Here is a 27,491-nt window from a genome sequence, read left to right on the forward strand (position 1 = left end):
CCCATTAGATTATAAATGTCTTGAAAACAAAGACTTTCTTATTCATTTCTTCTTCTCCTCACAGCAAATAGTAAATTTCTTTTTTTGAAGATTTTATTTATTTGACAGTGAGAGAGAGTGAGCTAGTGCACACAGAAGCAGTGGGACAGCACAGAAAGAGGGAAAAGAAGCAGGCTCCCCACTGAGCAGGGAGCTCAATGCAGGACTCTATCTCAGAACCCTGGGATGATGACCAGAGCTGAAGGCAGATGTTTTTTTTTTTTTCAAAGATTTTATTTATTTATTTGACAGAGAGACAGCCAGCGAGATAGGGAACACAAGCAGGGGGAGTGGGAGAGGAAGAAGCAGGCTCCCAGCAGAGCAGGGAGCCCGATGCAGGGCTCGATCCCAGGACGCTGGGATCACCCCCTGAGCCGAAGGCAGATGCTTAATGACTGAGCCACCCAGGCGCCCCAGGAAATAGAAAATTTCTATTTAATAGATCTAGAAAGGGTTTACACAATTTTAAAAATTACTATTATCAATATTCATCCAATAATAGAGATTTTAATACCTCAAAGGATCATTTGAGCAACAAATTTTAATACTATGCTCTTTGGTTCAAATCTGCTATTTTCACTGAAAACATAATAGTCAGACTGGTGTTAAGAATAAAAATTCAAAAACTTTATCAGCTCAAATAAACATAATGGCAGTAACTAGAAATTTTTCCTTCTTGTTTAATGTTTATTCTTTTAGGAACCATTTCTAGGATTAAAGATAAGAAGGAAGAAGTGACATAATTTAACTGTCAAATAAATACTCTTTATTTATATTTACTCACTTATTTAAATGAGCAACTATGTTTCTTACATATAATAAAGAGATATTTTGAGAAATATGATGTCAGAGCCAATGGGACAGACATAATCGTCTCGTCTGGGGACATAGTCTAACGTTACCAAGCTCTGTCTCAGAGACAGTAGTTGAATTCCTTGGCTGTCTCAGATGAAAAATGGTATACTTCCAATTGTAGATTCCAGCTTATAAAGAGAAATAAATGTACTCTATCCATTAGTGGAATGAATTAGGTGGATGACCTAAAACTTTCTGAAGGTTTGGGTTCTTTATATGTCAGGAAGGAAACTATCCTGTACACAGGGAATGCACACACACTCCTTCGCTAAACTATCCTGGAAATAGGAATTTTGGTAGCATACGGCATTTCATGTAGCCTGCCAAGAAAGGGGACAAACATGTTCTTGAGAGCTGGTCTGTGAAATGCGAACGTTAGGTTTCTTAAGTACTCTGCTAGTTACAGGGCGCATGTAAATGCTCACAGAATTCATGCGCAGACTTCATTCTCATCGGCCGCATCATCACCCACCACAATCGGCAGGTCTGGGGCAAGCAAGCTATTTACAGTGCTATTAAATGTGAATATCGCATATCGTAGCTCGATCCTTAGAAAGCTTTTTGTATGAATCTTCAATGGAACAGGGACCTTTCTCTCTGGGCAGATTGTGAAGAAGACTGTTTTTTAAAATGTGAGTTGTGGTTAAATAGCTGAAGTCAGGGAAAATTTTTTCACATTGAGATTTATTGGATTGTGAATAATCTCTCAAGGAAAGTGCCAGAAGCCCCATCAGTGCAGTTATTTAATTAAAACTATGGTGGAGTAAGTAGCAGAGATGTTGCCTGGGGGACTCATTTCACATTGATCCCTGAAGGATTGACTTGATAGTCTTAAAATTCTTGACAGTTTCAAAATCTTAAACGTCTTCACAAGTTTTCTTAGAGGAAAGGAAAAGCCATCTTGCTTGCAAACTTCACTTCCTATAAAACCAAACAAAAACCAAAAACAGCAACAAAACTGTAGCTTAGAAACCAAGTCGTCTTTTATCAATGCTAAATAAACGGGCACAGGATAGCATTAGCTCAAAGGGAAAGATGGAGGAATCCCAAGCCTTTGACCAGCTCAGAGCTTTATTTTTCCTCCTCTCTTTCTGTATTTAATTTCCTTTTTGTTTGTTTTTTAAATGTCTAAAAATCCACCGTTTTTATCTTATAAAATGCAAAATATCATCTTACTCTCAGTCAGTAAATACTCTGATTTGTCAATGGGCAAATTCCCATAAGGCCTCTTTGAAAGTTCACTGATACCACCTGCTAATCTGCAAGAAGTTTTGGAGGGAAAGTATTGGAGAACGAGGTTTGATTTCTACAGCTTTCAACCTTTGATAAGAAGAATTAAAAAAAAAAGTACGACACTGAATGTTCCCGGGGAGGAGTCCTGACCAACCCGCGTGGGCTGAGGATGTTCCAGTCACTTGGACAGCTCTTACACACGAAGCCGCAATCCTCACTCTGCACTAGTACCCACACCCCCGCCAGCACCCACTCTCAAGAGGAAACATGTTCCAGATGCTGCGGTCGGCACCGCCGTGAGCGCTGGGGGAGATAGCAGTGGTGGTAAAGAACAATGAAAGAGGTGTGAGTTGTCCTCATCACTGAAAGTTAAAGAAAGGAAAACCTGAGAAATGTACATGTCTACCTACACTAATAAGATCTTCAATGGGGTGCCTGGGTGGCTCAGTGGGTTAAGTGCTCTTGATTTTGGCTCAGATCATGATCTCAGGGTCCTGAGACCAAGCCCCACATGGGGCGCTGAGGGTGGAGCCTGCTTGAGATTCAATCTCTCTCCCTCTCCCTCTGCCCTACCCCTCTCCCCACCCCCACTTGCATGCTCTCCTCCCCCCACCCCAAATAATAATAATCTTCAAGAGCCACAGGGTAAAGTTGTTTGTAAACTTTATTTTTTTTATTTTTTATTTATTTTTTTAAAGATTTTTATTTTTATTTATTTGACAGAGATAGAGATAGCCAGCGAGAGAGGGAACACAAGCAGGGGGAGTGGGAGAGGAAGAAGCAGGCTCATAGCAGAGGAGCCTGATGTGGGGCTCGATCCCATAACACCAGGATCACGCCCTGAGCCGAAGGCAGACGCTTAACCGCTGTGCCACCCAGGCACCCCTTGTTTGTAAACTTTAGCTTGTAGCTCATTCCCTTCAGGAAATTCAGCCAAGTACCTGCTCCCACCGGAGGGTCATCTTAGAATAAAAATATCTACTCAAGGAAGGGAAGGGTTTGTGTAAGGAAACAAAGAGTTGAAAAGACCACAGCCAATTTCATCCCCTGCTCCGGATTGCCTGAGTACATTTTTGAATAAATCTAAAGGAAAAGTTNTTGTAAACTTTAGCTTGTAGCTCATTCCCTTCAGGAAATTCAGCCAAGTACCTGCCCCCACCGGAGGGTCATCTTAGAATAAAAATATCTACTCAAGGAAGGGAAGGGTTTGTGTAAGGAAACAAAGAGTTGAAAAGACCACAGCCAATTTCATCCCCTGCTCCGGATTGCCTGAGTACATTTTTGAATAAATCTAAAGGAAAAGTTTTCTTCTGGAGGTTGCTATGGTGGACATGTGTCTGATATTGGGCATAGAGGTAGCTAGAGGAAGTGTAGCCCTTTTGCCTTCAGATGGACAGAGGACGCTGCTCTCACAAAACCCAAACACAGACCTGTGCCTGCTTGTTAAACTTTAGCAGCCATTACATTGTGAAATTTAATTATGTCTATCGATCCAGTATTGTCTTCTTTTTGAGGTTTTGGTTTCCCCCCACCCTGACCTGTTTTTTTGTCTCTTTTTGATTTTTGATTACAGAGTTGTTCCCCTAAAGCCTGAGAGTTGAATCTCATGGTGATATGTGCTCTCAAACATGCTCTTCCCTGGCTTAGCAAATGGAAAGCAAGTCAATAAAAACCACCTTGGCGTGGGTTCTGGTAACTATTCTACTTTCAGATTCCCATTAATTTCACCCTTGAGAAGTTCAGTGACCATAACCCTGCTTTCGTGAGTCTTAAAAAACATTCTTTATCATCTGCTTCTCTATATCCTGTTTTATTTTATTAAAGAGGGTGATTTCTAAGCCTTTGAAATGTTTCTGTTTCATCAGTTGACTATTTCTTATAGGTACTATTTAATATATTTTTTCTTTCTTAAATGAAAAACTGCTGAAATGTAACATTTTACCGAAACATTTTTTATTCTTATATAAGTGTGATATATGTGTGTGTGTGTGTGTGTGTGCATACAAGAAAACTTTCATGACTTATTTCTGAGCTGGTAAGAATGGACCTTAAAAGAGAGTTTATGTCTTAATTCTTTAAAGAGTAGATTTCAAACTTTTTTTTTTTTAATTTCTCCACCCCACTTAAAAAACAAACAACTTCAGGGACGCCTGGGTGGCGCAGACGTTAAGTGTCTGCCTTCAGCTCAGGACGTGATCCCGGCGTTGTGGGATCGAGCCCCACATCAGGCTCCTCCACTAGGAGCCTGCTTCTTTCCCACTCCCGCTGCTTGTGTCCCCTCTCTCACTGGCTGTCTCTCTGTGTCTAATAAATAAATAAATCTTTAAAAAACAAAACAAAACCAAAAAACAAACAAACAAAAAAAAACAACTTCAAAGTGTTAGAGATGCATATGATGGGCAAAGCTGAAAGAAATCACAGTCCACACAAGGACAAAACATGCTGGCATGCAGCGGTGACCCTTGTCACGGGAGGGCAAGAAAGTCTCTCCTCCCGTGGCCTTCTCAGCCCTGCGTGGAATCTCCTCTGACAGGCAAGCTTTCCCTGCCTCACTTTGCACCTGTCACTAATAGACAAGATAGTGCCATTTTCATATATTTTCTTCCTGCCTTCTGAATTTGGGAGAGATAAAAGCCGAAATCAAAGTGTGCAAATATCTTAGGATAGACTATAAAATATGATCACATCATAGATCTAGATTCCTATGCCCTTTGAAGCATTAAGTCAACATGTGGAGATAAACTAAACCACAAAACTGTGAACCAAAATAAACTGCATTAATTGTTGATCAGAGCCAAGTGTGTTGGCTCAGTTTAAAAGGTCTGGCTGTTATTGCTATTGTTATTGGTGGTGGTGTTGGAGTCATTTCTAGAAAATGAAAATTTCTTTGCAAAGTAGTCAAATCAGAGCCAAAGCTATTTTTTTCTAGATAATATTTAAAGCAATTCTGGGGCACCTGGGTGGCTCAGTCAGTTGAGCATCTGACTCTTGGTTTCAGCTCAGGTCATGATCTCAGGGTCATGAGATCAAGCCTGCACTGGGTTCCACGCTCAGTGAGGAATCTGCTGGAGGTTCTCTCTCTCCCTCTGCCCCTCCTCACGCTCGTGCCCACCTCCCCCCACCCCGCTGCCTGAAATAAATAAATAAATCTTCTAAAAAATAAAGAAAGAAAGAAATTCTCCTGAAATTCTACTCCACCCATCTCCATGTCCAAATATTCTTCCTTCAAGGTTAACTTCAAATTCCCCCTTTGCAGGGAATCTATCTTGAATCTCCTGATTGAAAGTAAATCCTGTCTTCTTCGGAACTACAATAGCACTCACTCTTTAAAATTATAATTTGCAGTACACGGCTTTTCTCTCCCCTAGTACTCTGCAAACCACTGAGAGTGGAGATCCATGTCTTCCTAGCTTCCAACCACAGACCTTATCTCAAATACAGTAGGTTCTGAATAAAGACTTGATGAGTGAATAAGGGTAAGTGGGTTCAGCTTTTACAAATCAGCACACGCAACGACACAAGCCAGACCTGGGACACTTCCTGTTTTCCAGCTTTAAATAAAATTTAAATCCTGACATCACCCCAACATTAGAAAACAAACAAGTAGAGAAAATATTGATGATGATTCCGGATTGGTCTAGGGTCCCAGTCAGGACATAGGCCAGTATCGTCTTTAGAATCCCTCCTATTATGGGATTTCTTGGCACGCCCATGAATTCTGGGGTCCCCAATATTAAAGGAACCTCTTTTCCTCTTTAGTGCCACTCACTAAAACATTTATGTGAGAACACAAGACAACCCTCGCTGTTCTGTCAGCTTCCAGGATCCTGAGCACAGAACACCTGACCTTGAAGGGAACCTTTGAAGACAGTGTGGATGACACCCAGGGAGCCTCCATAACCCAGGGAAAAATGAAACACTTAAATGGAGAGAGTAAGGAGCATCTCTGTGCCCAAGTTGAGATACGGGGGCTGGAGAAAGGAAGATCACAGAGTGAGAACACCACCGGCATGTGCGGAACCAGAACACTAACCCTGTGCTATAAATGTGAGCTGAGGCCGTTACTCACGTCTTGAGCTCACACAGTAATTCAGCTATTCTGAGTCTCCTCCCTGCCCTTTTCTCTCTCCTCTCCCTACGGCTGCTCAATTCTTAGCATGAATGCTCCCCCCGCACACACACTGCAACATGGCTCCCCCTTAAAGCCATGGCCTTAGCCTTCTGCCCCCATCCAGTTCAGTACTTGCTTCATGAACCATCTTCTTCACATGTGCTGGGCGAGCATCCAGATGACTCCAAAATTGGTATTTTCAACCCTAAGCTTCCTTCTCATTTGCCATTCCATAATGTCAACTGTTAGCTGGTCAAAGGCTACTTTACAACTCAATGCATCTAAAACTGGGCTTTTCCCCCCTCTTTCAAGCCAAGCCAGTCTCCTAATATCCCATCTTTTTAAATGAAAGAGGATCTCATCCCTAACTTAGATAATTATCTTTGAACTCTTCAAAAACTACAATTGCATCCTTTCCCACTGTTTATATGAGAAATTCAATACATTTGAAAGAAATTTCTTAAAAAATTTTTGAGAGAAGTGGAAAATAAAACACCTGTATAAGAAAAACCCTGTAACTGTGTATTATGAAGACCCTGTGTCCCTTCCTAATTCTGCCCCTTCCTGTCCATGTTTCAGAACTCTGCTTTTCCTTATAGCTTTACTGTACATGTTTATAAGTAACATGTTATTCATTTTTGCATTCTTCTAAACTTTAAAGGAAAGAAATCATATCTTATGTGTTTTTCTTTCAACAAGATGTTCCCAAGATTCATCCCTGTTGGTGAGCATAGTAATCATCCTTCATCTTTTTTTGCTATTACAATCACTACTGTTATAAACATTCCCCAGCATTTCTCCTACATGTAAGCAATCCTTAGGATATTTAACAGAGTGTAATTATTAGGTCATAGGATATGGGATTCCTTAACTAGCTAATCCTATATCATTTCCTGAAATAGGTGTTATAGCAAATTTCATGTGTTAATTTGTAGGGTGTTTTTGGTGAGATTAACATTTAAATTGGTGAATTCTGAGTAGGCAGATTGCCTTCTATAATGTGGGTGGGCCTCATCTAATCAGTTGAAGACCGAACAGAACAAAAAGACTCACTTCTCCAGACAAGAGGGAAATCTCCAGCAGACTGCCTTCTGACTTCATCTGCACCATTGTCTTTCCTGGGACTCCAACCTATTGGCCCACACTTACCAGTCTCCATGATCACATGAGCCAATTACTTACAATAAAATCTCTTTCTATATACATATACATCCTATTGGTTCTGTTTCTCGGAGAACTCCGAATATTACCAATACCAAAAATATAATAGATATACTAATGTATACTCCTACCAGCAGTGGAAAAGTGTTCCAATCTATAAAATATTACTTGTTCACCCTGACCTTAAACTCTTCCCTGCCTATAAACTACAACTAATTTAATTTTGTACGTGGTAAAAAAAAAAAAAATGGTTTATTATGTGTCTCCCTCTGAAAAATGTTCAGTAGCTTCCCAGGTCTTCCCAGAGTGAAGCTCAGACTCCATGAGGCACAGCAAGATCTGGGCCAACCTAACTTCCCAGGTTCTTCGTGACATTGGGCTGCACCGGTGGGCTCCAATTTCTTTTTTTCAACCTAGAATCTACCATTATAAAACCTTACTTGGGACCCCAGCACATCACACTCTGAGCCCCTTGGCTGGTGTGGGCACCCGTTTCTTCCTCTCGGGCTACCTCTCGTGGCAGCGAGGGGCCACAGAACTCAGGGTGGGAACCACATCCTGCTGGAGCTCTGTGCTCTCTTCCTGTGTGGATGTCAAACTTCCTTTGTGCCCTCTCCATAATGTCAGTGCCCCTATGATGCTTCCCTCTCCGCTCTCTCTCCTTCGCTCATCTGTCCCTCTATCTTAGAAAAAATCCTCCATGTTGTCAAGTCCACTGCGACTTGATCCTTGAGACTCCTGGCTCACTGTGCTGGAATCCAGCTCCCCGTCATCTCATTTCTGGCACCTCACAAACATCCACTGGTCTCACCCTGGTGCTGAGACTGGGCAGCTCAGAACCTCGAGGTGGTTAATGACCCTGAACATTTCCTTCAGCTACACAATGGGAACACGTTACCTCCGCCATGGTGTTTCATAAGCATTAGAGGAGATGACATTAGGGTCATACACAGGAGGCAGCCAGTGAAAGTTACGTAGTAGAGTAGGATGGGTGGGCCACCCATCTGGGGGTACATTTCCATAAGTGTAACTACATTCGCTTTAACTGACTAGGAAGGCCAGAGACATATAGGTTGCAGTAATTTTCAATAGGATCCCACTCCCACCACAAAACTCTGCCAGGAAAGGGTTGCCTCTGGAAGGTTACCGCCCAAGCCACCCCAGCAGCTTTTCCCTTGAAGCAGTAAAATAAAGGCAGCCAGTCTTACCATTAAGTTCTCCAAATCAGTTCTAATTGAGAAAGGCTTATGTGAAGTTAACACACCTTTTAACATAAATTTGCATTAACAGGACCATTTATCCAGAAAAAGACTGCCTCATTTGCTCTTTGGCTCTGAGCTGAAAGTCCCAGGTGAGGGGTGGGGTGGCAAGGATGCACAATGGTTGAGGGCCCCTGTAGCTCCATGTCCCCCAAGCTGTCATTTTCCATTCCTCACTGCAATTTTATCCAATGGGACACACACAAAGTCTGAGAACTTGCACAGATATTAGACCTCACCACACTTTAAGTACCAAGTGGTCAGTGGGGTTAAATGAGAAGATACTGACCAAGTTCCTCATACAAAATAGTCAGGTATCAGCAAAGAGGAGAAATCAGTATATTTAGAGAGCATATGGTTCAATTACTTCACCCTTTTGAAGTTCTTGCAACCAATTACACAGATTACGATTTCTGGATTCCATCTCCAATCCTGTATTGTTGAAGAGATCATCAACTCTCCCTTCATGTTACACGTGCATGCAATACTAATAGGTCCTGATACAATGTTAATAAAGCATATACAGAAAACTTCAAGTATTATATAAGGTTAACTTTGAAATACAGCTACTATATTTTTTTCAATTCAGTATCATTTTTAGTTTTTTTTAAAAAAAGGAATTCCTCATGGTCTCAAAAATGAGTGGAATACTCTCACTCACCCAACCCCACAATTTGTTAACTAAAAATATAAATGATCAATAACAATCGTCACAAAATATGCTTAAGAATTATCATCATGAAGAATTCATCTATGTGGAGAGGCAGGCGCTCCTTTCTTCGACCAGTGACTGACCGAAAATCCTACCATTGTATTTGAAAAGCCCCAGAATGCAAAGATCTCCCTTTGCCTAACTTCAAGATAAATAATACGATCAATAACTCTGGATGATAAAAGCAGGAAATATTGCCAAAATTGTTCATATATGATGCTAAAAATCCTACCTTGGCATGGCAATCACAACTTAGTTCGCAACAATTTAGCTCTATCCTAAACTTTCAGAAGACGTCAAACTGCCTGTTGTTTGTTTGTTTGTTTTTTAATTTAAAAATGCATTATTTGGTGCGCCTGGGTGGCTCAGTCCATTAATCGTCTGTCTTCAGCTCAGGTCATGATCTCAGGGTCCTAGGATCAAGTCCTGCGTCATTCGATAAATATATATGTACATAGTAAAATGATTACTATAATCAAGCTAATTTACATTTCTTCTCACATAGTTACCATTTTTTTCTGTGGTGAGAGCACCTGAAATCTACTCTCTTAGGAAATGTCCAGTATTTAATACAATAATATTAACTGCAGCCCTCATGCTGTGCATTAGATCTCTAGGTGGAGTCATCCCACATAACTGTAACTGTGTACCCTTTGACAACAGCTCCCCATTTCCCCACTTCCCTGCGCCTGGTGACCATTATTCTCCCTGTGTTTAATCTGTTGTTCTTTGACAGAACTTGGAATTCCTGATCTGGGACCCAAACTGCAAAAGCTCACCACACGAAGGGGAGGGGTGACATCTTGTTCTGGCCTTGGTGGCTCAGGCCAGGTGTTGAATAGCTCACTCTACTTGAAGGCCCTTGCCAATCCTCTCTTTCATCTGCATGGCTAATCAAAAGTGTTCCATACACCAAAAACTTGCAGACAGTACTCAACACCTGTTGTACTGTACACAACAGCGAATGAGGAGTTCAGAGACAAAATGGGCTTGATAATAAATATTTCATTAAAGAGATTTTGCTAATAGACACTTTGTAAGTCTCAGTCATATACACAAAACCATTTTTGAGCTTAGCTACATCTACAGAGAAAAAGAAAACTAACACATAGGAAATTTCCTTACCTTCTGACCATTTGCTAACCCTTGCTAACAATACTGTATATTGTTCTTTTATAATATACATCCCTTGAAAATAAGTACTCTAGCACATGTCACATAATGTGTTCAGCTGAATGTCCATTTGGGATATAATTTTAGAAACTCCAGACAAGAAACACACAGTTCCAAACTATTTCCTTCTCTAGACTATTGCTGACATCTGAAAATTTCATCATTAGTCATTTTGTATCAAAAGTATAGGGAATAATAATAGTGACAATAATAACCACACACCACTCCCTGACTGCCATAGGTCTTTAACCACAGGATCCTTAAGCCATTCAACAAAGAGAATGGTTTTATTAACTCAGTCGACTATTCAGAAGCCTGAGATGCAGAGGGATTGAGCAGCTAACATAAGGTTATTACTCAAAGGACTAACTCACTAAGCACCAAACCACAGTCCCTGGTAAACACAGCAGAAAATATCTAGGAGATCATTTGATCCTTCTTGAAATGACACCTTGCAGTTTCTGAAGGGTCCTTTCTTAGGAACTTGAATGAAGCAAAAATGGAGCCAGTGCATAAACTCTGCTCAGATTCACTAATAAATCTAGCTTTGGTGTTACACAGAGGACTCTAAACACACAGATGTTGAAGCCAGCACTGAGTGCCTAGAGGAAGGAAGCAGCACTCCATCACTGGGAGGAAGCTCAGACGGGGAGGTGCCTGGTCCTGAACCCAAATGCTGCCAACATCAGTTTAGTCTAGGCTCTCGTCACTACTGAGACAATAGAAAACCTGGGCTTTTCTCCTACTACATTCAAATTTGTGAGATGCTTATTCTACTCAGAAATGATAGCACATTAAGAAAAATGAAACTGATGCATAGAATTATTTCTTTAAGACAATAATATCATAAAATCTAGAAGTGAAATTAGAGAATACCACAAACACATGATAAAGCATTTTGTAGTTTCTGCTGGGGCTTTAGAATCAAATGTCGTGGGTGGGTAAAAAGGTAAATAAAATGTCCACTCACCTGATGCAACCACCTGGATCACCTTTTCCCAATGTCCATGTGGGAAAGTATGAAGAAAGCAGGAATAGAAGCCAACATCGGCCTCCGAGACGTTATGAAAGGACAGGGTCATATCATTAGGCGCCATGGTGGAATTTAAAAAGTAAACCCTATCAGTATAGGGAGGTTTTACACTCAAACCGTAAGTAGGGCTGAAAATGGCTATGAGCTCTCTGTTCGTTGTATTGATCTTGAGCCACTCCATCTGGGTTAAGGTGTCCAGTGATGAATAGATACACTCTAGACTCATATTCTCAGCAAGTTTAACAGTTGTGTCCCAAAACATCTCTTCACATAGAGCTGAAATACACAACATCACATTTATTCAGTGAGGCTTGATGATTGAAACACCAAATAGATACCTCAAGTTTATTCTAAGCTTTCTAAGACCTAGCAAGATAAAAAATTGAGATCAGGCTAAAGGCTAACAGTTTCTACCTTAGTCTAAAAAAGATTCCACTGCCGATAAGAGGTATTTGTAACTTGTAGATTTCCCGAACAAGTGAGAAATTGTCTACTAAAGAGCATTATAAATTCTAAACATGTCACACTATAAGACCGAAAAAGAAGTAAATTTTTTAAATGAAGACATTATCTTTACCTCCATATACGTGAAGAATAGCCAAGAAGAAAGTAAGGTAATCCATCTCTGGAAACCGTTTGGGAGGCTGGTCTATAAAAAAAAAGACAGTTTTTTTTATAAAGTTACATGCAGAAGCCCAGCACAATGCACTGCTTCCTTCCTCTCAGATATTATCAGTAGTGTCTTCTTTTTCTGAAGTATGAACACAGGAAAAAGGTCTTAGCTTCAAAGTCAGGTTTGTTCTCGCACAAGGATGAGCAGATTTGAATCACTTCTCTCTCTCGGGGAAATAGCTTATTTTCAAGCTTTTATTTTCTACAAAGATTCATTCATTGAACAAATCTGCGAATGGCTGAGGGCATTCTCTATGCCAGACTCTGCTCTAGGCAATTAGGATACAACAGTAAATTAAAAAAAAAAAAAAAAAAAAAAAACCCTTNTTATCAGTAGTGTCTTCTTTTTCTGAAGTATGAACACAGGAAAAAGGTCTTAGCTTCAAAGTCAGGTTTGTTCTCGCACAAGGATGAGCAGATTTGAATCACTTCTCTCTCTCGGGGAAATAGCTTATTTTCAAGCTTTTATTTTCTACAAAGATTCATTCATTGAACAAATCTGCGAATGGCTGAGGGCATTCTCTATGCCAGACTCTGCTCTAGGCAATTAGGATACAACAGTAAATTAAAAAAAAAAAAAAAAAAGTCCTTGCCATCATGGGACTTACGTTCTAGGGAGGAGACAAAAGCTGAAATGAAAAAAAAAAAAAAAAAGTAAAAAATATAGTAAGTTATAGCTGGTAAGTGCACCAGGAAAACACAAAGCAGGAAAGTGGGGATAGGGCAGTACGGGTGGTAGTGTTTCCCTTTTAGACAGGAAGGTCCAGGAAGTCTTCACTGAGAACTTGACATTGGAGCAGAGACTGAAAGGCAGTGGGGAGGAGCCTGGGGTGCCAGGGGTTTGGAGGTTCCACTAATGTGGACTGTGGTTGGGCATGGCCTTCCTTTCACTTCTACCTTTTCATTGACCTCAGGCATTTTGCTTTGGAGGCGATGAAGGAACCACAGGACCTCCAGATACAAAAATATTGTGGCTCAGGACATATAGAAATCTACCATTATGGATGATTTCTTTAAACTTTTTACTTTGAAATAGTTACAGAGTCATAGTAATTTGCAAAGATTGTAAAGAGAGCACCCTTGTATTCTTCACCCAGTTTCCCCCAACGGTTACATCTTATATAATTAAAGTACAATATCAAAACGTGATTCATTTTTTAGATTCATCATTGTTCCCTTCCCTCATGTAAAATAACAGTTCAGTTTCTTAAGAACTTGTTAGGAACATATTACCATGTTAGTATAAAAATATATTGTTGCCTCTATACTGAAAGGAATTGTATGAATGCATTTGGCCCCTGAATAAAAAAATAGGTAAAAATTGGGAAGTGGGGAATGTGAATCACTAAAGACAATGCTGGCTAAGGCCAACTCTGAACCTGGTTTCAATCCCAAAGTTTATCAGTAGGTGTCTATTTGGTGTTCCTCAGTATCTAACCTGGGAACTTTTTTAGGAAGCAAGAAATCAATAGTATAAAATTAGAATGTATATGTATGGTACTGTAGAGTGCCACCCTATGTTTACACAGCATTCTATTTTCCAAAAGCTTTCACATCTATGGTATTATTTGTGCCTGTAACAGCTGTATGATGTAGTCAGATGCGGTATCTCTGTTTTACAAGTAATTCAAAAAAACAATCTGTCCAAAATTTTAGTGAGCTGTGCCAGGTACCCTGCCTAGGCCCTGGAGGCGCAAGTATGAGAAAGACTTGGTCTCTGCCCTCAAGGCATGCAGTAATATATTGGGTCAGACAGATTACAGAGGCAGTTTATTATAATAAAACCTGATAATTCTATAGAAGTCAAATTTGAGCAAGTATTGGCACAGCCCAGAGAGGGAAAAATTCATTCTAACTGGGAAAGGTTTCATTAGAAAAAATGCACCAGATCCTGGGGTTTCCAACCTAACTAAGACTTTCCAAGTAGAGAAGGAAGAGAAGGAATAAAGGCATGACAGCAGAGGACATTTTTGGGAAATGGTATGAATATGGTCTAGGTAATGGGAAAGAGACAAAAATGATGTTGGGTCCAGATTGAAAGCATCTTGAATGACACCCATGGAGAAGTTCAAACCTCGCCATCAGAAACCACAGCATCCTGCTTATGTCTGTAACTCCAGCACCAAACACAGGCCCTGGGACACATGTCTACGGCATAAATAAACACAACTCTGACAGCAACACAGAGCCACTAAATATATCATGGAGGCAAGTGATGTGGACAGTTCTGCATTTTTGAAAGATAACCTGGATATCTGTGGAGAACGGACTGAGGTGGTAACTATAGGACTTCCTCTAGATACGTACTGACAAAAAACTATAAAACCAGAGTTACACCCAATCCCAAGAATTCCTGAAGCCCTCAAGAAAGTGTCCTCCTAACTAGCCTCCCTTGTACTGTGCCTTGCCTTAGAACTGTGTCCCTTCACACACACACACACACACACACACACACACACACAGAGTACCTGGAGTGATCTTGTGACAGACACCATATGAACTATACAGTTCAAAATACTTAATATCTTTTACTATCAATAAAGTGAAAAGACAACCTAAAGAATGGGAAAAAATATCTGCAAATCATATATCTGATAAAGGTCTAGGATCCAGAATATATAAAAAAACTCCTACAACTCAACAACAAAAAAGACAAACAACCCAATTTAAAAATGGGCAAAAAACTTGAATAGACATTTCTCCAAAAAAGATACACAAATGACCAACAAGTACATAAGAAGTTGCTCAACATCATTAGTCATTAGAAAAAATGCAAATTGAAACCACAAAGAGACCACTTAATGCTCACTAGGATGGTTATAATTAAAAATAAGGAAAATAATAACACTGACAAGGATGTAGTGAAGTTGAAACCCTCGTACCCTGCCGGTGGGGATGTAAAATGGTGAGCTACTGTGGAAAACAGTTTGGTTGTTCCTCAAAAAGTTAAACAGAATAAGCATATGACCCAGCAATTCCAGTTGTAGGTTTATACCCAAAAGTATTGAAGATAGATACTCAAATACCTGTACGCCAGTGTTCATAGCAACTCCTTCACAAGAGTCAGAAGGTGGAAACAACCCCAATGTCCATCAGCATAAGAGTGGATAAACAAATTGTGGTATGTCCACACAATGGCATATTATGCAGTTATAAAAAGAATGAAATACTGATTCAGGCTATAACATGAATGAACCTCGAAAACATACTAAGTGAAAGAAGGCAGTCACATATTGTAAGATTCCATTTATATGAAACACCCATAATAGGTAAATCTGTAGATTTGATTGGTTGTCAGGCGCTTAAGGGAGAGGAAACCAGGAGTGACTGCTTAAGGTACGGGGTTTTGTTTTGGGACGATGAAAATGTTTTAGAACTTGATAAAGACGGTAGTTGTAGAACACCATGAATGCACGAAATGCCATTCAACTATTCACTTTAATTTTATGTTGTGTGAATTTCACCTCAATAACAAAAATTACTGCTAGTGAATAGCAGGAGTCCAAATTCACCTCAGGTCTTTCCAACTGCGCAAGCCACCACATTTTGCTGTTGGCCTTGCATTTATCGACAGCACGTGGTCCCTCAACGACCCTGGTCTGCAAATGCACACTGAACTCACAATACATGCTGAGATGGAGTCTGGTCGCATGCCTGTGCCACAACTTCACAACAGCTAGAAATAGATAATTCCGAAGAACACAGTCCAGGTGGTCAGAGAAATGATTCATAACGTAAAGAATCACTAAGTGCTTATTAAACACATGCCAAAACATTACCTGCATTTATTTAATGTTTATATATTTATTAATCCATATATGTATACAAATACATATATATCTATATATAGATATATATAGATAGATACACACACACACGCACACACACACATATGGTGTGTGTGTGGTCAGGGTTGGGTAGGTTGATAGAGGCGCAGGTAGAGAAGTAAGATGAACAAAGGGACCCAGCAGATCTCTGCTACAGCATACTGGCTGCAGATCCTACAAGAATTAGATGCAATATATCATCCACTCTCGGAGGCTCCTACAACCCTCAGTGAGCTTCCTCCCTGGCAGCAAAGAATCAGGGTTGTGGGAGGATTATGAGAAAAGGGGAATGAACTGATAATAGTGTGCAGTGGCCCCTTCATTCCCAAGGCATCCAAAGCCAAGTTCGTGGAGAGATGAGGAGAGCAGACGCACACTTGCATTCTGCAGTGACTAAAACCAGGGGCCCTGGAGGCTGCAGATCAGCTGTTACAACTTTGCTAAGGATGAGCCCTATTCATCAGCATCTAACCAAAGACAAACAGAGACTGCACTTGAGCTATTTCTGTTGTGTAGGGAGCTGTTTTTTGCATGATTTATGAAGGAATTTTAGCTTGAGGTTTTTTTCTAATAGAGCTGTCTGTATAGAAGAGCTTCATCCTCAAGGAAGTCATTAATCAAAATATTACTGGACTTCTATCGAACAGGTCTCAGCTAACCACATAAGTATGAAATTCATCTCACGAGATCGCCTCACACCACAGGCTCCCGGGTGACCTGGCTGGGTGACAGCCTTCAGACACGTGGTCTCCTTCTCTTAGGCTGTCCACACACATGCCTCCGTCCTCAGCTTCATTGCTTCTGCTATCTGTAATATGTTCTGCTTTCCCAGCTGTCTGCTTTTTCTGGACATTGGGAGGATTCTAGTCTCTATGCAGTCACCCAGACACTGCGTGTCATGCTGGCCCCCTAGATGTGCCTGCTGGGGATGTGGCTCGCACTCTGCTCCCATTCCATGCTTGCTCAGGCAACTGCTGACATGCCGAGGGCTGCAAAACAGAGAGCCTGTGCTAGACTTTGAGAAGAAGGGACTGAGGCTGGGAAGATTTGAGGCATTCCTCCTTTATTTTTTTCCAGATGTCAGAGTTTGTATGCCTTTGGCTTGATGTCCTTGCCGTTGTGAGGCTCCTACTTCCAGCAAGACTTCAACAGGAGTGTTTTAGTCTAGGTTTCTGCTCCCTGCCTCAAAGTGTTGCTTCAGGAGAATGTTACTAATGAAGGACATGTGGTTTCCCTCAGACCACCAGGCCCTTAGAACTTCGGCAAGTCACAGAGCTGCCCCAGGAGTTAGATTACCTTTGAGGGACCATCCTTAAAGGACTCGCTTCCATTCAAAGCAGAGACTTCAGTTTGGCTTCAGTAGAGATCCTCCAGGACAGGGTTCTGCAAACTATGGCTCATGGGCCAAATCCAGCCTCCTGCCTGACCCTTTCTAAATAGTCCATTTGGACTCAGCCACGCTCACTTGCTTACACATTGTCCAGGGATGTTTCTGTGCTCTGATGAATAGCTGCAAAGAGACCACATGGCCTACAAAGCCCGAAATAGTACCTGTGTAATCCAATGCAGAAAAAGGTCACCAACCCCTGCATAGGGTAATAAATACTTAGCTAGCGAGCATTTTTTATTTAAGTTCATCCTTGCTCAGTCTTGCTTGAAGGAAAGAAGGTTAAGCCTGATAGTGTGGACACTGGTAAAATTAGCTCAGTTTTCTTATTCTCAAGGACCATGCCATCAGACCTACTACAAATACAATTCTTCTAGACACAGACTGAGAGAAAGGACCTAAACGACACCCTCTTACTGAACTGTGCCCATCACTGAACTTACAGGTTCACAGGACATCAGCCATTCAGCCAATGACAGCCCTTTTCCTGCTGAATCTACTTGACACCATTTCATCAGCAGTCTCCACTCCACTGCACAAGATTTACCTTATAGGTGTGAACTCAGCCACATCCACTCTTTTCTCTAGAAGGTTACTAACCTTGAGGTGTTAGTTCTGGTCACTCTAACTCTCCTTTCCCGACGTGTGTCTGGTTAGGGGCTTCCTCTTTGTCGTGGCCTCCTTACCTCGCCCCTTCCCGTCACAGGCAATCTCCCTGTTCTCTTCCCTCGGTTGGCACTGCAGGAACAGCCGGGGCTTTTGTCCCGGGGTGGAGCTCTTGGACTCTTCTCTCTTCCAGAGCTCCTCCGGGTGAGGGCTGAACTAAAGCACTAATATCTCACTAAGCAGGGCTTTTTGGAGGATTAAAACCAGTCAAGAAGTGTACCTGCTTCTGGAAGCGTCTTCACCATTGCGGCTACTCAGACTCATTCCACATTCACATCAAGTTCTGTCCCTCTCTTCCCCACCCCCCTAAAATTCTACCGTTGGAAACGATGTGCTTCTCATCCTCTGTTCTAACTCTTAACTCGAAACTACACACAAAAACTTTCAGTTGGTTACTTTGCCTTTTCTTCCCCATTTGTTTTCCTGCCAATCAAAGCACTTCATATTCGGAAGTCTGAAGTGCAGGCAGCTTCTTATCTCTGCCCAAATCTGAGCGTGTTTCCATCCTGCCTTCTAGATACTCTTCTTGGTTTTGTGTTTTACTCTCCCGCTCTGACACAGAAAGCACACAAGTTGGCATTTGCTAAGAACTCTCCCTGCAAGTTTAGCAGCTTCAAAACACAAGTGTTTCTAAGTTGTTCCGGAGGACCACAGAGTTAGTTTTGTTTGCTCTTTGGATTCCTAGGTAATGGAGATGCCTCGTCGGTTAAACCACCACAAGGGACTGTGGCTGAGGTGGAGCTGGGGCAGTTCACAGAGATACTGGGCAGAAAGGCCAGGGTTTGCGGAGAAGGCATTCTGCAGACCAGCCAGCCCTGCACATTTTCTGATGCATCACACGAGCAGGGCTGGCCCCTTCCGCAGACCACGTGCGTGTCTGAAAGCACAGAAGAAGAAAATACAGGGGTGCCTGGTGACTCAATTGGTCCAGTGTCCAACTCTTGACGTCGGCTGGGGTCATGATAGGGTTGTGAGATCAAGCCCCACATCCGGCTCCATGTTGTGTGGAGACTGCTTAAGGTTCTCTTTCTCCCTCTCCCTCTGCCTCTGCTCCTCTCCCATACTCTCACACTCACTCTGAAAGAAAGAAAAGAAAAGAAAAAAGAAAGAAAAGAAAAGAAAGAAAAGAAAGAAAAGAAAAGAAAAGAAAAGAAAAGAAAAGAAAAGAAAAGAAAAAAGAAAGAAAGAAAGAAGAGAAAAAAATAGAAGCTGTCTTTCATTGCACAAATAATTCTTGAGCACTTATTGTGTGGCAGAGGAAGCCTTCTAAAAGATCTATCTGACTCATGTCACTCTATTCGTTACATCAGCATCCTCAAAAGAATATCCAAACTTCTTACTGACTTACAAGGCTGGACAAGATTGATCTCTATCATTTTCCCAGCCTCATGTCTTAGACTTCGCTCACCCCCATTCTCCACTCCAGGCCCACCTGACAGGGCAGAGGCTTTGCACATGGGGTTCCTTTGTTTTGACTTCTCTTATCCCCTCCCATAGGGAGGCCTCAGCTCAGACATCACTTATTGGGTACCCTGACTGAGCCCCCCATGCCTGGGGTAGGTGTTCTTCTTGTGAGTTCCTTAAGAACCCCAGGTAATCCTTACTGAAGCACTCCTTTGTAACTGCCCATTTATTTGCTGCATTTCCCATGATAGCCTAATAGACCCCTTCAAGATGAGGAGAAGGTCCTGTTGACTCCTCTGTCCACAGAGCCTTGCATGGCACCCAGCATGTTGTAGGTGTCTGTTAGAAGATTATTTGTTGAAAGCAGGTGAAGGCATGGCTTCTACCTATGAGGTTTCACCGTATGTGGCCTATATGCTCATCAAAACCCAGAGGCCATCCTGTTTCCAATGTGTGTTTTTTTTCTTTTGTCTCCTCTTTCTATTTCTCCAATGAATAAGACAAAAAATTGCCTCGATCCAAAAGGCACATAAATTTTTGCTGGACAAACTCGAAGATAAATGTTCCTGACTGGGGCCAACTCTTTCTCAAAATGATTCAATGGGCCCTGAACTGAACCTCAAACACTGGCTGAAGCAGTCACTGTCTACCCAAATGATTCACATCACACTGAATGTCAGAGCCTATTTCAGTAGATGCTACTTACATCTATGGGGCCAGGCTTAAAAACTGCTTTTTTTTTTTTTTTTTGCTTAGTCCCTGACTTACAAATCCAGATTTATATAGGCTAGGTGCTTTTCCTAAACTTTTCTTTTATAATCACTTCCTAGTTTATCATCCGCATGCAAACACACACACATCATCACCAACATCATTATCATCATCCTCGCTATCACCCATATCCCATTATAAAGTTATTGTTATTATTAAATAAGTAACAATGGAGACAGCTTTTTTGTTTCTCTGTAGGGTCCAGCACTTCTGGTTTCCTTATTCTCCTTGGAGCTTCTGAAATCTTGCAAGATAAAGAACGAAAGAATTAGCTTTGTGTGTGTTCCTGAGGGATACAGGCATCCCAGGATCTTGGCACCAGGAAGGCAACATTGTTCTCCCCAACATAAAGCTGCAGAATCTTATGAAGCAATGAGGGGAGATGTTAAAAGATCACATGATCAATAATGAATCCCCAAAGAAAAAAAACATCCTGAGACAACGAAACTGCGTTCATATCCAGAGAACAGTCTTCCTGTGTTCCAACCAGGAGAACAAATGGAGATGAAGACAAGGAAAATTAGTGGGGCAGAATGAAGATTATCTACCACTCCCTCCAGTGTTTTTTCATGACCCTTATTAAGGGCCTTTTCAACAGTTTAAAAGTAAAAAATACTCTTTAACATTATCATTTGTTGACAGAAATAGGAAACACAAATAAAATCATCACATCACTGGATGGAGTGTTATATTAGCTACCTCCTGCCTCTTTGGGGTCACCAGAGCACCAGCTTGTTATTCTAGCACATGGTAAGTAAAGGGAAGAGCAAGCATTTATCCTGCCTTCCCTGTACAAATTGCATTTCAGGGTGACCTAAGTTTCCTTTTATAGAAAAACTCAGCTACTAAGCGGAAAAACAATAATAGATATTATTTTTAATTGCTATTTTGTTACTCTTATTAAAATAATAGATGGAGACCATTGTTACTAGGTGCTAAAACCATTAGGTGGAAGGTTAATGGGAACTTTATAATGAAATATACTGCTGATTGACAATACATGAGCCCGCTGATCAACCCTAACCTCACACTAAAATGCTACAACCAGACAGCAGGGGATTCAGTGATACAGCAGGAAGAAAACAGCACCACCCAGGAAGATCTCTTACCAAAGTAACTGAGCTGAATGCAGCTCAGCCTCTAGAAGGAGCTAGTAGTGTCTAGGAGATACAGGAAAGAGGAGTTAAGAGCACCATGAGGAAGCAAGAAACACTACAGAACAAATGTCTGGGATTCTCAATGAACAAATGGCAATTAGATTCACATAAGAAAATATAACCAGTCCAGTAATTGCCAAAAGGCACTTGACAACTTTAAATATCCTTTCCTGATAAAAACTCAGAGTAATTTTGGAATTTGACTAGCATAATAAAGAAAACTGGTTGGAAACTAAGGGCAGACTTGATGGTATAACCCTAGAAGAATCTAGGTTAAATTCCTAAGACAAGAATGACCACTATCACTGCCAAAATTTAACATTGCCCTGGAAGTTATAACATATTACAGAGTAAAAAAAAAAAAAAAGAATAAGAATTATAAATATTGAAGAATTATTTTGACTTTATTATTACTTGTAGATGATCAACCTAGAGAACACAAAGGAATCAAATACAAAAGAACTGATAAAACAATAAAGTGTTGAGCAAAATAGTTTTATAAGACTCAACAGCTTATTTTGTCATATCCAAATTAGAAGCAAAAAGTACACATATATGCATGTATGAATATATAAGAACGTACCTCAAGAATTTGTAGCAATTATACAAAACCTACATATTGTATCAAAGGAAGTAATATAAGTCTTGAATAAAAGGTAATATATTATGTTTCTCTATGACAAGATCCAGTTTGGGGAAAACACATCACAAAATTTTTATTTACCTGAAATTTTATAATCTCTTACATCTTTGAGCAGGTCAGGCTGTGAAAGACTTCATGACCACACTCTATAAGAGATGGTGAAGGCCATAGGAGGCGGCGGGGTGCTTTTCCTCAGCATTAGCATGGTTTGTGTGATGAATGTTCACAGAATAAAGATGTTCTTGATGAGCAAAAGTTTTGTTTAAATGCATAACAGCAAACTGCATTTTTTTATATAGGCTCCATGCCCAGCATGGAGCCCAATGCAGAGCCTGACTCATGACCCTGAGATCAAGACCTGAGCTGAGATCAGGAGTCGGACATTTAATCGACTGAGCCACCCAGATACTCTGCAAACTGTACTTTTAATAAGAAAAATGAAGTAAGGCACCTTGCAGTACCAGATATTAAAATGTATGATAAAGCTTACAACGTTAAAGTGTTTTATTCTATAAGAATTGAGAGTTCCAAAGAATTACAGATTTTCAGGGGTAGATGAAAGAAGAGCATTCATGCTGTGAAACAGTGGCTGAGTGCATGGTCCTGGCCAAATGCTGGGGAGCCAAGAAGACTTGAGAGAACTTCCCTCTTGGGGCCTTGTCGGGCCAACACCCTCCTCCACGTCACATCTAACACCTTGTATTTCTCCAGCAGATTGCATGTGGGCCAAGGGTTCCATCATCCTGGTCTGTACATTAGGAAAATATACCCACTTCACCTCTCCAATAAGAAGACATTCAGATGTTACAGTCTGCTGATTATAAATGGCAGCCATGGCAAACTATAAGAAGATGGAAAAATAAGGAAAATGTGTTCACCACCAGAGATCTTGGGGAATTATGCAGACACCAACCACAGAAACCCAGAAACACAGCACTTTCTGAGACAGCCCACTGAGTTCCGTTAGCCAAAGGCCCTATCACTGAAGAATGTTATTTATTCAGTGAGAACAAATGGCATGCTTGTATTCACACAACAGTTACGGATTAAAGGTGCTGCTTACCTAAAAATAAAGATGGTTTAGTGACCTTATGTGGTCAGTTGGCCATTCTGAATGGAAAACAGGATCCTTTCAATGATTTCAAAACAAATCTACCTCCACAGGGACAGGAGGGAATCTGTTATGTTCCTTTGGCCACACAACAGTAAGAATACCTGCACACGCATCGTGTCGCCGTTCTGAGAGAATCAGGCTTGAAAGCAACAAACCATACATATACCAAATACAGAAGGTTTTCATCTGAGTTCCCTGCTGCTGAAGAGTAAGTTGGTGAAAGAAGTAATTAGATCTGTGGTCAGGAAGCCAGAGTAAGACTCATTCAGGAAGAATATCAAGGATACTGCTGAGCCAAGGAAGAGGCCTCTATGTACATACTAGATACTTCAAATAATTATGGAATATAAAATATTCTCTTCGTTAAAATGGCTTTGTCATATGTGAATGTTTTACCTTCTTTTCAACATTAACATCTAATTTTCTGTGTCACCCGGTGCTCTGGTTGATGAGGGTTGGGTAGATATTTCACCTATGTGTAAAATGTTTTCTCATAATTAATTAAAGCTGCATCAAATAAAGTATAATTAGGTCACATGGAAAAAGATTTTTCAGTAATGAATAGAGAGTGAATGACTACTCTGTAAGTCAGGTTGTCAAACTTTTTTTTTCTTTAATAAACCCAGAATTAATTTTGGGTTAAAAAAAGAATTACAGATTTTCAGCATATGATAATGGTGACATTTCTGTTCAGCAGAGAAAGAATGGCTTGTCTACCACATGCTGTCAGAGAACCTGACTTACCAGTGGGAAAAGCTGAAGTCAGCTGCACAGGGTCATTGGCCATTCCCCGGGCAGTACAACCTCGACACACCCACTTCAGGGTCCTTGCAGCTTGCATCTAGGCGTGGGACCTAGGCTCTGCCAAGTACATCCATACCCTAAGAATTCACTTCTGAAGCTTGGGAGTGCAGCAGTGAAGCAGCAGGGCTACATGGCCCATTTGGACAGGAGGTGTGAGGGTTTGTGGTGCACGAGCTCTGCCAGCAGCAGTGGAGCAGACGTCCTGGTGTGCACAGTAACAGACAACAGTGCCTTGCTCAAGCAATGGCTGCAGGGATGTGCTCACCAGGCCAGTGGGCAGCCCTGGCGGGCGCATGGTACACCCAGGTACACTGACCAAGCTTCTCCCCACCCATTCATTCCATGACCTGCTCCGAGTCCCGTATCCTTCCTTCCCAACTCAGAGGGAAGTCGTTTGGGAATTTACAACTAATAACCCTGATCAATACACTCACCTGTTGCAGAATACATTTCAAATGTATTAATAATTTGAACAAGAAAAATACTCTAAAAATTGGAGAATAATATTTCATAAGCCTGAGGACAGAGATAGATTTTTGACTTTGACATTACACAGATATATATAAAATATATTAAGATACATATATATTAAGGTATATGTACATTATACCAAAGTCAGGGAAAATGTGATAGCTGTTTCTACATAAAAACTTAAAACTAGGGGGCACGTGGGTGATGGAGTCAGTTAAGCATCTGACTCTTGGTTTCCACTCAGGTCATGGTCTCAAGGTCATGAGATCAAGCCCAGTATCAGACTCCACATTCAGCAGGGATTCTGCTTAAGATTCTCTCTCTCCCTCTACCTCTGCACCCCCACCCTGCTCACTCTCTCTCTCTAAAATAAACAAACAAATCTTAAAAGAAAAACCTTAAAACTGTGGCATGGCAAACATTATACACTAACAAAGCAAAACAGGCAGGACAATCAGGAGATGATATATGAAAGGTACGAAACACAGTGTAACATTTTCTAAGTGTAAAGTGCTTACATATCAGTGACCAAAAAAATTCCACAAATACCCCAACAGAAAAACAGGCAATAAACATTAAGCATCAATTCACATAAGAACAAATACAAACAGAAAAATGTGAAAAGGTATTTAATCGAAATGAAAATTAAAACAATGGCATATTAATTTTTGCACATCAAATATGCAAATATATAAATGAAGAGAATGATAGTGACCATTATTAACAAGAGTGGGAGGAAACATGGATAGCCAAACGCTGCTGTGGACAAGTCATTGGGTAAGCATTTTCTATATGTAAGAGTTAAGCAATGTACATGAAAAATGTGACTTGTATGTCCTCTGACCCAGCCAGGCTGCCTCAAGATATGTAACATAAGGAGGAATAAATTTAGCCAAGTTAGCAAAGATCTGGTTTTTTTGTCTGTTTGCCTGTTTTAAGCAGGCTCCATGCCCAGCATGGAGCCCAGCAGAGGGCTTGAACTCGCAACTCTAAGATCAAGAACTGAGCTGAGATCAAGAGTCGGGGACACTCAACCAACTGAGCCACCCAGGTGCCCCACAAAGATCTGGTTTTTAAATGTGTAAATGTTTATCACAGCATTATTTTTATTAATAAAATTGGGAATTATCTGTATTCCCATATCTAGCAGACTGCTTCAATTAGTTTATTGTGGTCAATCCATAGGAGAGGATGCTCTGCTATTCTTCAGCAATTATGCAGATCTATAGACATGTAAAATTCCTATAACACACTAAGTGAAGAACTTTTTCCAACACACATATGCCCATAAAGATAAGACAATGAAAAAGCCATTCTGAAAAGCAGTAGCTGGAGTAAGAGCCCACCCCCTGCTTCTCACCTGGTTTTAGCATCGGCCGGGGCTCAGCCCGTTGTAGTCAGGACTCGTTTGGCCACCGTCCTCTATCTTCCTGCTCCATTGATATCCTTCCCTCTCCTGATGGTCTCAAGGTTTCAAAGAAATAAATACTTAAACATTGTCAGGACTCCTGACCTCAAGTATCAGACCCTGGGAAAAACTAAATTCCTCTTTGGGAATCTGTTCTAAGTGACCCGAGGAAGCAGCAGACAACCACACTCCATGGATGGACAGGGACTTGGACGTATTTACTATCTCCTCCCCTCAGCCATCCGGACAGAGCTCATTCCTTTCTCCTCTATATCCCCTATTACTTTGTGCTGCAATTTGATAACATTCCCTCTGCATTATGGTTAGTGAGAAAGCATGAGAGCTACTCTCGTAAAGAAAAGAGTATGAGCTTTGCAGAGCACTTGTGTTCAAATCCCAATCCATCTTGGACTTGCTGTGGGGTCTCCAGTCACAAGCCCTTCGGTGGCAGCACAGATTGCCGAGCCACAGTGGAGCCCCCAGGCAAACTCCAACCTCGTGTTACAGGGCCAAGGGCACCCCAACCTCGGCAGGGCCCAGCCAGGCCCGTTCAAGACACAAAGTGCTGAAAAGCTTATTTGGACTCTCACATCGTCAATACCATTGCATCCCAAGTAACTTAAAGGAATTTTTACTTACCGAAATAGCACAAAACATAGATGTGCTTCAATTAAAATTGATACTTGCTAGATATTTTTATTGCAAATTTCTAAACTTTTCTTGTGGCCATATGGTCGTTCTCCTGCTTTGCTGGTGCCCTGAAGACAGTTTTGTGTGTAATTGGGTAATGTAGCTCATATTTGAGCTGTTTAGTTAACATTTACACCACAATCACTGTCCCCACAGTCTGTCACCATAGCAGGGTCCTGGATAAGGAAAGGTCTCCTGCCTCAGCTGCACAATGCACCACACTTTCTGGAATTTGAATCAGAAATAAACGTAGTCTAATGTGAATAGGGTTGCATCTCCCAGGCTCCCTGAGATGGTCCCAACATACACTGGGTTGAACTGGTGTATTTATCAATATCCCCCCTCCCCATTTCAATCTGGAATGTCTTGGTTTGGATGATAAACTCTATATTCACCCTAAAAGGCACCCTAGCTTGCTGTGGGTTTAAAGTCCCATGTCCCAGGACACCCATCAGTCCTGGACAAATGAAGTCACCATTTTTGGTCACCAAATGTTGGTCACCATTGATATAGCCATGACCAAGGCCACCTGGGTATGAGAGCTCCCTAGGTCCTGGGGCTAGGTCTAGCCCACCTTTGCTTCCAGTCGGCTCACTTGAAAGCTTGTGCTGTCTTTTCTACCCAGTCCTCAATCAGGATTACCCTGATCCATCAGAAAGCGACTAACAGTGCTGACTCTCAAAGAGGCAGGGCTAGAGTCTCCATCCTCCTTTTCCTGGTGCATGTGGCCTTTGAAAGGTTACAGACCTGTCCCAAAAGCCACTTGTGAAGAACAGGCTAGGTAAGCCAGAACAACATCCCTTCTATTCTCTTACCTCAGGGCAATGGTAACCTACCCACTTGACATGTACCCATCTGAGGAGGTAAGCAGTGATCCTTCTGGAAGCAAAATTATGTCCTG

At 41.2% G+C, this 27,491-nt stretch overlaps 1 protein-coding gene across 6 annotated transcripts in view; it reads right to left on the reverse strand.

The window, feature by feature from the left end:
- Positions 1-26,533, reverse strand: part of CD226 (CD226 molecule) — a 92,773-nt gene extending 66,240 nt beyond the window's left edge. Inside the window, exons 1-3 of one of the 6 annotated variants that reach the window (XM_011220627.3) lie at positions 25,853-26,533; positions 12,154-12,225; positions 11,514-11,852 (exon numbers count right to left, since the gene is read on the reverse strand). In XM_011220627.3, coding sequence (XP_011218929.2) covers positions 11,514-11,852; positions 12,154-12,225; positions 25,853-25,865 — 424 coding nt within the window. In that variant the 5' untranslated portion in view covers positions 25,866-26,533. Of the gene's footprint in view, positions 1-11,513; positions 11,853-12,153; positions 12,226-17,371; positions 17,594-18,062; positions 18,629-25,852 lie in introns of those variants that run through there. The other 5 variants (XM_034642816.1, XM_034642818.1, XM_011220628.3 and 2 more) reach the window with 5 other exon arrangements.
- Positions 26,534-27,491: the final 958 nt, after the last annotated feature.

Source organism: Ailuropoda melanoleuca, chromosome 14 (genome assembly GCF_002007445.2).
Source record: "Ailuropoda melanoleuca isolate Jingjing chromosome 14, ASM200744v2, whole genome shotgun sequence".
NCBI lineage: Eukaryota > Metazoa > Chordata > Mammalia > Carnivora > Ursidae > Ailuropoda > Ailuropoda melanoleuca.